At 35.7% G+C, this 12,741-nt stretch overlaps 4 protein-coding genes across 4 annotated transcripts in view; 1 reads left to right on the forward strand and 3 right to left on the reverse strand.

The window, feature by feature from the left end:
• dnc (phosphodiesterase dunce) overlaps positions 1-12,741 on the forward strand; it is a 227,933-nt gene that overhangs the window by 59,739 nt on the left and 155,453 nt on the right. The gene's annotated exons all lie outside the window — the stretch shown is intronic.
• Positions 4,837-5,319, reverse strand: LOC147645132 (mitochondrial import receptor subunit TOM7 homolog). Its single transcript, XM_086826647.1, has 2 exons — positions 5,234-5,319; positions 4,837-5,171 (listed from the first exon to the last, which is right to left on the reverse strand). The coding sequence occupies exon 2, from the start codon at positions 5,116-5,118 to the stop codon at positions 4,954-4,956; it is 165 nt and encodes a 54-aa protein (XP_086682773.1). The 5' UTR covers positions 5,119-5,171; positions 5,234-5,319; the 3' UTR covers positions 4,837-4,953.
• LOC110184474 (uncharacterized) lies at positions 6,533-8,171 on the reverse strand. The gene has a single exon (XM_086826599.1). It carries the CDS (start codon positions 7,627-7,629, stop codon positions 7,276-7,278), a length of 354 nt encoding a protein of 117 aa, XP_086682725.1. The 5' UTR covers positions 7,630-8,171; the 3' UTR covers positions 6,533-7,275.
• Positions 12,178-12,525, reverse strand: LOC110184475 (uncharacterized). The gene has a single exon (XM_020953022.2). It carries the CDS (start codon positions 12,523-12,525, stop codon positions 12,178-12,180), a length of 348 nt encoding a protein of 115 aa, XP_020808681.2.

Here is a 12,741-nt window from a genome sequence, read left to right on the forward strand (position 1 = left end):
CGCCTTGGGCATAGGAGGGATAGATTAGCCCAATAACGATTTTGACTGGCTAAGACAATAACAAAGGAAATTATATTTTAATTTACAAAAAGGGGGCTTAGTTTTAATTAAGAAAATAGATTGGCATTTTTTGATAAAGATTTAATTCTGTTTTGAAACTAGATTTTAATTGGTTTTCTTAAACAAATTGGTTTATATATTTAAAGAAAATTTGTTTTTAATTTAATACATTAAATCTATATATAAAATGTATCATTTAAATATATAACTATATATTTCTTAAAAATATTAAACAACTAATCAGAACCTCTTCTTTTAGTAGAAAATCCTTTACACCCTTTCCTTAATTAACTAACTAAGCTGCCTTGTGATTGTTGTTTGTTTAATTATAAACAATTACAATTAGTTAATAATATGGCTTGTTTTCCTTGGCATTCCCATTCATTCATTTTCCCTGAGTAATTTTCTTCGTTCAATTTGGTCTCTATGGGAGTGTGGGGGGGGGGAAGTGTTTTGTCTGTGTGTGTTGGGAAAACCGGTGGGAAATGGGGTGAAAAAGGGAGTGCTTTTCGTGTGCCAATTTCAGCTACAACTGTTGCGGTCGTGTCTGCAGAATTGCGTGCATTAAAATGCTCTCTACTCACTACACCTCCCCCCTCCCACACCACCCCTGGGGAAAAATAAAACCAGAAAAACTGAAAAGGCGACATAAAGTACACAAAAAAACCAAAAACAAAAACAAAACCAACAACATTATTCGACGTCTATGAACTTTGTTTTCGGTGCCGGCATGTTGTGGCTTGTCGATGGTTTCCTCGTCCTTGCCACGCCCGCTCTATGCCACCACGCCCACCTGTCAACGCATTCGAGGGGCTTGACATCCTGAATCCACTGACCCATCGATGTTTTTAAGAGTTGCCCAGAGGAAAAACCGGGAAATGTTTTTTGCCTGGAATGTAATTAATGTAGCAAATGGGGAAAGTTTTGGTTAATTTTTTACCCTAAAATATTTGATAATAATATGTTTATGAAGGGGAATATATGTTTATTATATTTTGTATTAACAATGTTAACAATGTTAGCAGTTTTTAAATAAGGTTATTTAGATTTAATGCATTACAAAATATAAGAACTAAAGTCAAAATAGTAAGGTGAGGTGGGTCTTTTGGCTGGCATTTAAGATGTTAGTTTGATGCTTAACAAATTAAGCTTTAATTAAATTAATTTCAGTCTAAATTAAATTAAATAAAGCTTGCATTAAATATGAAATTACTCTGACTAATGTAAATATAACAATCTGCCAGATTTTTCTATGTTCTATAAACGGTTTCTATAGTTTTTCAATACATTAAAATATATATTTTTTTCTGAATTAAATATTTATTTACTTTCCAAAATGTATAGATTCAACTTTCTTGTTATTTTATCATATAAAAGTTTTTTTTTAAAGAGTTATTTTGAAGAGTTAATACCCTTAACTAGTCCTTGAACAGTTTCCCTAGTTTAATCGTTTTTCTTTTTATTTTCCTGAATTTTCTAACGGAGATTAGCTTAGGCTAAATCCACTGATGATGAACAGTTGTAAATGTCGCAATCGCTGTCAAATTGCTAGGGAGAGCCTGGAAGATTGATGATGTTGACCGTGGAGTAAAAGAAAATGGGGAAGGGATGCCAGGATAACCAGGACTCCTGGACTCTCGGAATAATTAGCCCAGCTGGCTAATATCCTTACCCATCGAAATTTAAGGCCACATTAAATTAGGGAAAAGTCAGTCGGGGAAATTGATCTTTATTGAATCGGAGGAGATTCTGGTTCTAAGGAGTCTGCGTTTGATTGATGCATAGCTAATTGATTGATTGATTGACGTCAATTGAAATGCCAGAATAATTGGAGTCACCTACGTTGGCATGTGAAATTCGGAGACAATTTGCAAAAGATTTTTCGGGGGAAAATGAATGAAATCTCAGTGAAAATGGGAAAGGGAAAGGGAAAGGGCAAAGGCAATGGCGACAGACAGACAGAGAGAGAGAGAGGGCAATAGAGATGCAGACAGAGATAGAGACACACGCACTGAGTGGCACAATTAGGACGCAATTCAAACAGCCGGCAGACATGTCAAAAGTTGCTTTATTGGTTTAGCACATACAGGAAATGGCAACTGGCAAAGGGAATGCCAACGCAATGCCAAATGCCAAAACACAACAGGACGAAAAGGAGACGCAAAGAAAGTCCTTCGTAAAAAATAACCAAAACTTAAACCAAAAGTGACCGGAAGGTTAAGTACCCTGGGAAAAGTCAGTAAGCATTATATTTGCAGGCAAAAAAATCACAAATAAATTATGGAAATTATGGAACAAGAATACTTAAAAATCCCTTAAGAAATATTATTTCTAATTCATATATTAAGTATATTCAAAATAACCTCTAAAAGGTATACAGCATTCTTAAAAATCCTTGTAAACTAGCCTAAAAATGTAGAGGAAGCAGGGAAAGCAGGGCAAATGGTGATTTTTCCTATGGCTTTCCATCTATTCTCTATACCCCATTTCCTTCTATGTCCTGCCTGCCTGTCTCATTCCGCCTGTCTGTTTTAGATGTCTGTCTATTTGTCCATTTGCCTGCTTGTGTTCACACATATAAAACATGCGGGTTCTAGGATATAGTACACTCAGAGAAAATACTATAAATAGAAAGAAAATCATTATGAAATTGTTATCTAATTTTATTATACAGAAACAGAATGTTATTTTACAAGAACTATAAACAAACCATTAAAAGGGTACCCAAAAAATGGTTTAATATTTAAATACGAATTTATTTTTAAATTATTTGAATACCAGATTTTTTCAAGCCACAAAAATAAATCAAAATTACATACTCCAAAAATTTTAATAGGCTTTTCGCCGTTTTAAAAATGTTTAAATATATATTTTTGTATTTAGTTTTTATATTTCCTACAGTTTATATTTTCCTCTCAGTGCCCAAAGACCCGATGTCATGTTGGTGTGTCAGCTCTCTGTGTCTTGGCCAACACGCAGGACCTTGGCCACACCTACGACCCCATCCACGCCCACCACAAAACGCCCCCTTAAGCTTAAGGCAAAAAAAAGGAGCGAAAAAAAATATAAAAGTAGAGAAAAGTGATAGAGAAGACGAAAATGGAGAGGCAAAAATGAGGAAAACAACATTCGACTAACTGATTAAATTTATGCGCTCTTTGCATACGAATTCGGAAGGCGAGCCAGAAGAAAAAAAAAACAAATTAGGCAAGGCAATTTGGCCAAAAGGACGAGGTCTAAACTAATTGTTTCTTGCAGGAGGAGGGAAAAAGGGAGGTTTTATTAGCCAGAACTTGACATAGCTTCAGGCTTAAAGGCAATATAACTTGTTCTTGAACTTGACTTCATTCCAACTTTAATCGGAGTCACTATCTGTGCCCTTGAGAAACGTTTGGAAATGTTAATCGATTTTTAATCAGGAGATTTTGGTTAATTAATAAACTTATATATAATTTTGGACTGCTGTGAGTGCAATAAATACATTCCTAAGTACTGGCATTATAATATAATTAAAATTATAAATACTTTTGATATTAAGTGTTTTTTAAGCCCTAAAAAAGGTGCTTTAAAGAAAGGGGGAACAAAATTAGAAACTGATAATGAAAGAATTATTTATGGATCTAGTTATCAAATTTATATATTAAACTTTAAGTACTTCCACTTAAATAAAGCTAGCTATTTAAATAACAATTCTTACACATTATAAACCTCTAGTACAATTGTTTAAAAATTTATTAATTGTTATTTTATACATCGAAAACTTTTCGCTTTAAACTCTTGATTAAATAACCAACTGAAATTCCAGTTATTTTGATAAAAAAAAGAAACTGCTGAAATATTCAGTGTGTTTTTGGATTTATCTGTCCCATCCACACACTTGTTGATTTAAGCCCCCTTTTTCACTTGTATTTTTTTTTTTGCTGTTTTTCCCCTCACTAAGACACTTGTCACTCGTCAACTCTCAAATTTAAGCCTCACAGCTGGCAGCCATTGTGTGTCAGCCAAAAAATATGAAGGGAAAAAGAGGAAAAACCAAGTGGAATACAAAACGAGAACACGACAAACTGAAGAATATAAAAATTATCCAACATATCCAAGGAGCTTATAGTGTTTTCAAATTCTTGTTTTTCTTCTCTCTCTCTCTGTCTCTTTCTTTTTTGGTATTTGCAAAATAATAGGCAGTAAGCTGAAATTTCCAAAGAATTGGGCGTCATAAAAATAACAATAATAAGAGCGTAGAGAGTACCACAGGTCTACATAAAAACACAACACGAGGGAACTGACAAGAACAAGGCGTAATTGTATGCCTCTCTCTTTCTTCACGCCTATATCCATCTCTTTCTGTCGCCCATTTGTGGTGGGTGGCTTATGGGCGAAAAACATTTATTTGTGTAACGGTGCGTATACATAATATAAGTCACGTCGAGCATATCAACATCAATGGCCACAAAGCGCAGCATATCAATATACATAAATACAGGGTGTCCTTGGGGGTTTTGGTTTTTGATAGTAGCTCATAGAATAAACTATTTTGTATATGTTTTATAGGTAAAGAACTATGAGAGGGAAATATCTATATTTATGATCAGTTTGGATTGTTACTTTCAAGAATAAGTGTTTTTTAAAGCAAGAAGGTACAGTTTCAACAAAGCATAAGTCTCACAGTAGAATTCTCAACTAAGGAATTTGCAAGCAGGCAGTATTCCCTTAACTAATAAAAAAAGAGGTTAATTCTTCTAGAAAAATATTTAAACCACCAAAAACTATAAATAAGAGTTCTTCTTATTACAAAAGTGTATTTTCTATCCAACAATCCAATCATAGCCAACATATGGATTTCACATTCTGAATTTCACATTAGTTTTCGGTCAGGATGCATTGTTTGTCATCATCTTACTGCCATAATAGATTCAAAATGGTCAGAGGTGGCATATCGGGATCAGCTCCCCTTCTGAAGCCCAAGAAAAGGACGAAAGGTATGAATCCCCAGGCGACTGTGGTCTCCATCGCATTGAGCACAACTTTCAGACGTTCCTTGGTTTCCTCAGAAAGTACCATATTTCCCAAATATACGATTTTGTGCAACTTCACAAGTCTGGAGACTGGTTAAGCTATGGAAAATATAGATTTTAGTTAAAATAAACAAACAATTAGAGGATATACAAATACTTGCCTTTTGTTAATTTTTTGCTGACAACCTGTCGGGTTGAGATATTGAAAATATTGAAAATATGCGTAGAAATTTAAACCCAAGTAAGGTGACATTGATTCCAAAGGGTAGTGACTGTAGTAAAACAAAAATATATATGTATTCTAAATTATATTTAATTTATTTAAATAATTAAAAATTTTCTGACTATGTTTACCCTGTTTTTTGCACACATGAAGTACATACATACATATGAGTATGCCCTTTGTTTTGCTGAATTCTGTTGCTGATTCTTCCTTTTGCCATCTCTTTCTACAGCTGCTTTCTTTGTCTGAAGACGAATGTCACTTTCACGCATCCGCTGTCTCTTTCACTTGCCCTCTGACGCCTCACTCTCTCTGTCTCTCTCTCATCATAGCTTTCTCCCTCTCTTGTTATGGTGTTGCTTTCATTTGAGAATCGCGCCTGTCATTTGTTTGCAATGCCAGAAAATGAGGAAGTGGATAAGGAGGGAAGGGAAGAGGATATGGGGAAGGGGGAAGAAGCAAGAAGTAGGAGAAGAAAAAGATGAAGGTGCAGAAGGCAAAGTGGGAGAGAGAGAGAAAGTGGAACAACAACAGCAACAGTTGTGCCCATTGTATTGCGTTTGCAGTGCTGTTTGCTGCTTGTTATTGTTTTCCATTCCAACACCCTTTCTTCTGAAGACACCACATTTTATGGTTCAGTTGAAATGAGATATATATTTGGATTACCTTAGAGTTCCTTAAATCAATTTAAATAGCTCTAGGACTTCTTTGGAAAAAATGGCAAGCCATTCACAACCGTTTTCAACAATCTTTCAACAACAACAATATCATAATATTATTATTATTATTATTTAGTACTTATATATGGTGTCACATAAATATTATAATATATTTAGACACATCACAATCGTTGAGTTCAATATAAATACCCCTAAGGAACTTTTGAAACAATAAATGGCGACGTCCTTGCTCTTGGTTTTTTCAACAACATTTCAACAATGATGGATGTAATATCATAAAATTTTCCTATTTAATTTAACCATTTTTGGATTTTCTTTTGTTTTCATAAATTCTAACAATGTTACTAATGATTTACAAATTCTTTTTATTTATATTACAATTTTTGTGATATTAAAATATAAAAATAAAGCCTTTCTACTCACGGTTCTGAAAGAGTATTCACCAAACTCCGCTTGTTATTGTAATGGGAGCCCTCAATTCTTGGGCTATAACCATTTTTATGTGCTCGAATTGCTGATGGGTTTTGGGTTTTTGCTTCGACGGCGGCCGAGGACTTCGGATTCAGAATTGGGAATGGGTTCTCAGGATGGAAATGAAAATGGGGGGACCTTGATGGTTGTTGCTTTCTTTTTTGCTTGCGTGGTCTTTCAACTTGTTGCTTTTTATTGCAGCTCATATATGAGTACATTGCTGTGTGTAATTGTGTTGTGTCTGAGTGTGTGTGTCTTGGCTTGGTGGCAACTTTAACCTTTCACCCTTGGAGCAAAACAACAATGTACGAGAGACGAGGCCACCGAGTAATCAAGCTAACCGATTCAGTGCACTCCAAATACGCCATTAAATTCACTGTCCTGTTCCTTTCTTCCACAGAACTCTCGTTCTGAAATTTACGTTGAGAAATGTTTCAAGACCAAGGTCCTTGAAGAAGTCCTGCCATATGGTCTGGGAAAGGAGAGATTACTTTGGGTAAAATCAGTTTTCAAATACTTTAAATTAGTAATTATTTAAATTTATGTTTTAACTGTGGCAAGGTTCGTAAAGTTGTATTAGAAAGTGTTGATTCCTGGGATGAACTAAAATCTTGAGTCTTGTAGAGTAGACTCTTATCTTTCAAGCTAAAAATGTTACAATGTTTTGTATTAAACATTAAAACAATCAGTATTATGTGTATGCAATTTTATACCATAGCCAGGTTATATATTTAGTTTTTCATATAATAATCCTCGAGGATAGATAGGGGAAAAAAAAATAATTGTCTCTTCTTCGGATCAGTTGACTTTAGGTCCTGTTCCTTGTGACCTAACCCCTGTTACGCCTGCGGGCAGCCCTCCTTCTGGCAGCACGCCTCCTGCGGGCGGCGGCCCTCCTCCTCCTGGCCCTTCTCCTGGCCGCAGTGCTCCTCCTGGAGGAGCTGCTGGAGCTACTGGAGCTACTGGCTGAGGTGGCACTGTCGCTGCTGCTGGTGCTGGCCGCTGTAGTAGCCGACGAGGAGGAAGACGGGGATGCGGTGGTGCTGGTGGTGGTACCGGTGCTATCGGCAGCGGTGGTGGAGCCAGTGGACGATTCAGAGGTGGTGGTGCCAGTGCCAGTACTCTGCGAGTAGCTAAAGGCACAGATCAGGACAACGGCCAAGAGCAGCCAGTGAAGCTTCATCTTAAAGATGGTTTTTTTTTTTTTTTGAAGAGTTTGAAGTGTGGCACTTCTCTGTCATTTTCGGCTGCTGGATCGCCCATTTATAGGCCGATTCTTTGCGTCATTGAGATGAAACAATGGCGCCAGCAAAACACGATTAGTTAAACAACATCTCGAGTTGCGAAAAAAATGTATAATACAAAGAAACAGAGCAAGTCGTTCGAGACATATTTGCACAAATGTCAACTATTTGCGAAACGCGAAATTCTTAAAAATTTTAAAACAAACACAAAGTCACATACTATGTAGTACTACTATTCTACTCGGCACTATTTGCTTGATTATATATTTGGTCTGGAGGGGAATCTTCATTCATCGATTTGACAGCCGCATCACCAATTCCATTGATCACAAGTCTGTGTCTGCTTTGTGAGTGTCTGAAAATCAGCAAATATTTGCCAGTAGCTTTGTTGCCATTTCTATTTTTTATTTCTGTGCCATTGAACATGAACTTTGTTAAGAAATTATAACAAAAAGAAAACAAAAAGGTATATAAAAAGAGAAAAGAAAAATCCAGGCTAGAGCTTAACCTTTAATTTAACCTTTGTCTGAGAAATATGTTTTTTTTTGTGCTTAACCAACAGTCTTTATTGTATAAAATAAAGAAATTCGCAACATATGGTTTCTAATTGTTTGAGAATTCAAGACCAGTCTTGTTATTTTCCTCCTCACTTAAAGACTTTAACTTTGTACTTTAACATTTCGAAATTGTTATAATTTTTGGGTGGAATATACAAACTTTGTAGTAAATATTTAAATATTCAGCTGCTGCTGCAGCGGGTGCATTATTCTTTCTTTATTTTTATTTTGTTGTGCAAATTTATGCCAAGCGGCAAAGGGCTTTTAGTAATTGTTCCGCTCGAGCGCAGTTTTTCCTTTCCTCTTTCCCCGGGGGAAAAACGGAAGTGCAAACATGGCCAAATGGAAAATGGTGAGCACTTCTCCTCTGTTAAGACTTTTGTGTGAGCAAAGTGAAGTTAAGTTAAAGTGTTCCGCTTCCTGTCCGACTTTTGGCCAATTTTCTTTGACTCAATCACGGCCTACCTACTAGCTGCGGTTGCTGCTGCTGCTGCTACTGTGGCGACTGGCTTTCCATCAATTAGCATCAATCAATCAACGTGCATAATTAAATTGCTCATTAGGCGCCAAAGTAACAGCAGCGGCCAGCAGCCGCCGGCTCTATGGGCGGTCTCAGCATCCTTGCGGCTGCTTGGAAAATCGACTGCGAGCATCCTGTCGCTGCCAGGATAAATCAAAATGCGTTCCCACACACACACATGCATACCATATGGTTGGTGGTGTGGCTTTTCATTTACATATTTGCGTATTTAATTGGCCCAAAACAAATGCGGGCCAAACTAAAGGAAAATTTACATGAAAAGCAGTTGCTGTTGTTGGGGGGGGGGGGGGGGAAAGTGGCTCTTAAACGTTTAATTCGATTCAAAAGAAAAGCCTTGCCGGTCTACTGACTTAATTAAGCCGCAGGAACTTAAACTTTGTCAGCCTTGAGGCTAATTTACTTTAACTTTTTACTTCAATAAGATCAAGGCAAGTGGCAAAAGCCAACAAAGCAAGAGCTATAAGTGTGTAACAAGAAATTAAACTTAACTACTTTAGCTTCTCAGAAAGAATTAATTGATTAAATTTTAAGGTATTTTGCTAGTTGTTTATAAATAAATAAATACAAATAAATTTCTAAAAGCATTAATCTTTAACCTTGTTTCGAGCAAAAGTCATGGCAACAAAATGTTTGCTTACCAATTGAGCTGAAATAAATACATAAATCTCAAAGCACTGAACCAAAGTCCAGAACTAAGTCATATCTTCGTTCATTAATTTCATTGAAAACGGTCTCACATTTTTTTTTTTTTTTTGGAGGAGAAAATCAGGTCAGTGATGTCCTTTGGACTTCCTCATACCAAACCTCATCCCTGTATCGGAGTTGCTTTCACAACAAGTCGCTGTTTTCATTTGATCCATTGTAAGAGACTTCGAACAAAATTAATGGCATTCGCTTGTTTGTTTTTGTTTTGGTTTTTTTTGTCATTTTGTTTTCCTTTTTTTTTGGTTTTGTTTTTTTTTTTTTTGTTACTGGACTTTCTGGCATCAATCAATAAAATAACTCGACACGAGTTGGCAGGGTCAACTCTCGATGCAGCAGCAGGGGTACACTGCAAGAAAATAGTAGTAAATGTCCCACTGATATATAGAAAACATAATCTTATTTTCAGTATTGAATAATTCTTAAATAAAATATATATAAGTTCTTGAAAAAAATGCATTAATTCGAAAAATATTAATAAGTAATATTAAATAATTAAGTTATTTAAGAATTAATTAAAGAAAAATGTTCAGCAGGACGACACTGAAGGACATATTGGTTAGGGTCACACTTACAGTAAAGGAAATAAGAGTCAAGGTCACACTGGCATATAAAAGCATAATATTGCTCTTACTCTGTAGTATTAAATATTTTTAAAATTAAAATTTAAAATATGCAGAGACTTCTAAAAACAATTTTCAGTTTGTTATCAATTTTAAAACATTTCAGAAAATTAAATTAAATATAAATACCTAAGAAATCCCCTATAGTTTAGCTGTGTACAGCTCTTGGCCATTGGAAAGTTCCTTATCAGAAGGATACAAGCACACGCACACACTCACGTATCCCAGGATGTGGCCAAAAGGATGTGGGGAGTCCCCAGTGCGTATGGCTGCATCCCCGGAGCTGCTCTCGAATTATTTGCCATCAAAACGCTATTGATTTATTAATGCCGCTCATCATTCGACGACAAGTGGAGCTGGGAGTTGAGCTTCCTGCCCGCATCATAGACATTAATTTTGCAAATGTCTCAATAAAAATCAATAGCATATATGAGCGTATAGAGTGTGTGTGTGCTTTATGGCTCTATCAAGTGGATTGGGTGAGCAAAAAAATAATATTAAATAAAACAAGCACTCGTTTTGCTAAGCAAACAAAAAATTATTAAGGCAATTTTTTGTTTTGCATTAAATTGTCTTCGATTTGCCCCAATTGAAGTAGGAATTTGATTGCCTGCAATTCCACACATTTTTATATTTATTTTTATATTCCTTTATTTATGTCGATTTGATTTTATTGAAGAACTATAAAAATGCAGTATCAAAAAAAGAAAAACAAATGACAGTCGGAGAGGCAGAAACTTGAAACCAAAATTTATTAGGTTTTATATTTGAAATGGAATTGAATATTTTGTGCTCATAATAATAATTAATAATTATAATTTTGTGCAATAAATTGATAAACTAAACTAAACTATTAATAACAGAAAATTGTGGGAAAACAGGTGTTTATATAGCTTAGCTTTAATTTCTTTAAATTAAATTCAAAATGTATTTAAAAGTTAATTTAAAGAAAACCCTCCCCAAAGTTACCTCTTTGTTGCTTGGTGTTTAATAGTTGACAATTTTTGGTTGCATACCTCAGGGCTCCCTCTAATGGCGCCCCAAAAACTATGCTAAATTTTTGCCAATTGAATTTCAACAATTTGAAGTCGTGTTAAGTTGTTTCTCAGCGGTTATTCAAGGCACCTAACAACGCGTCTTTTGTTATGAAAAACGTTGTTGTCATTTTAGTTTTCCTCTATTTATTTCTATTTCCTCTATTTGTTTTAGTAACATTTTCCATTACACACACACATGTGTGTGTGTGTGTGGTATCTATGGCAACCGCTTTTCCCCCTCCATTTTTTTTGTTTTTTGGTTGAAAACTTTTCGCTCATTTCCATGGGAGGTGCGCCTTTTGGGGCTTTTGCTTTTGCGGGTTTTTGACGAGTTCGGTTTTTACGCTAATGGGTTTCAATGGAGGCGAAACTCGACTTTCAGTTGGCTCAAAGGCATTGCCAAGTAAATATTTAATGCCTGTCTGCATTTTGAATATCTTATGAGTTGAAGGGGCAAAACACTGATTTCGTGTACCTTTTTACCCTTTGATCAGGTTGAAAATTGAGTTTTCTCACTTGTGATCTTGTTTATGGATTTGAATTATACAGGTTTACAGGTTTATGTTTCTCTTTTGTTGTTGTTTTTTATTTGTGTATGAAAAATAAAGTGTAATTTAAATATTATATGAGAGTATTCAGGGGAAACTCATTTTTAAGGTGCAAGCTTTGAAACATTAGATAGAGTTTAAAAATAATATATATAAATGGAAGGGGAACATGTAATATTAAGTAAATAAATTTAAAATATTACAAATATTATTTAAGCATTCCTTATCCTAAATAAAAATATTTCCAAATCGAAACTTTGATTTCTCAACTTTAGAGTTTGATAAACTCTACTTTTCTATGTGTTATATGTTCTTCCCCCAAAGAAAAAGATATAATTTTAATATCGATATTTATATTTGCATTAAAACTTCACCTACAAAGGCAACTAAACTTATAAAAAAAAGAATTTAGGTAGTTTTCATTTGGGGTTTCGTCAGGTCAAGGATCAGGATCAGATTAAAGTAAATGCCAGATTTTTTTAAAGGCTGAGGCGGCGCAGACGACGATTCCTGCGGGATCGGGTGCTCCTTGTGGTGCTGGAAGTCGAGTTGGAACGCCTCCTGTGGATCCTCCTCCTCACGGCTGGCCTATTTCTGACGATCTTCCTCCTCCTGTGTATTACCTTCTTGCCAGATGATGATGATGATGATGATGACGCTGTGGTGGTTGTGGTGGCCGAGGCCGATGTGGTGGTGGTACTAGCCGCAGCTGTGGTTGTGGTGGCCGCCTCAGTGGTGGTGGTGGTGGCGGTGCCGGTGGCAGAACTGTCACCAATCAGCAGACAACCGATGGTGGCCAAAAGGAGCAGAAGGCAGGTGTAGCGCATGTTGATGGATGGTTGGCTAATTGACAACTGATACCAAATCCATGGAATCTAAGCCATATTTATACGAAAACTAGAGCTGATTTGCAGCTGCCAAAGATACGCGTATAAATACAAACGACGCATAAGAAAAGCTGCTGATTTTTTCTACCTTTTCTTTGTTGTGTATTTGTTATTATCTTGATTTTTACTTTTTTTTTTTTTTGGCAATTTTGGTGT

The sequence above is a fragment of the Drosophila serrata genome, unplaced genomic scaffold (assembly GCF_035046125.1).
Source record: "Drosophila serrata isolate PLE 108 unplaced genomic scaffold, ASM3504612v1 contig_8, whole genome shotgun sequence".
NCBI lineage: Eukaryota > Metazoa > Arthropoda > Insecta > Diptera > Drosophilidae > Drosophila > Drosophila serrata.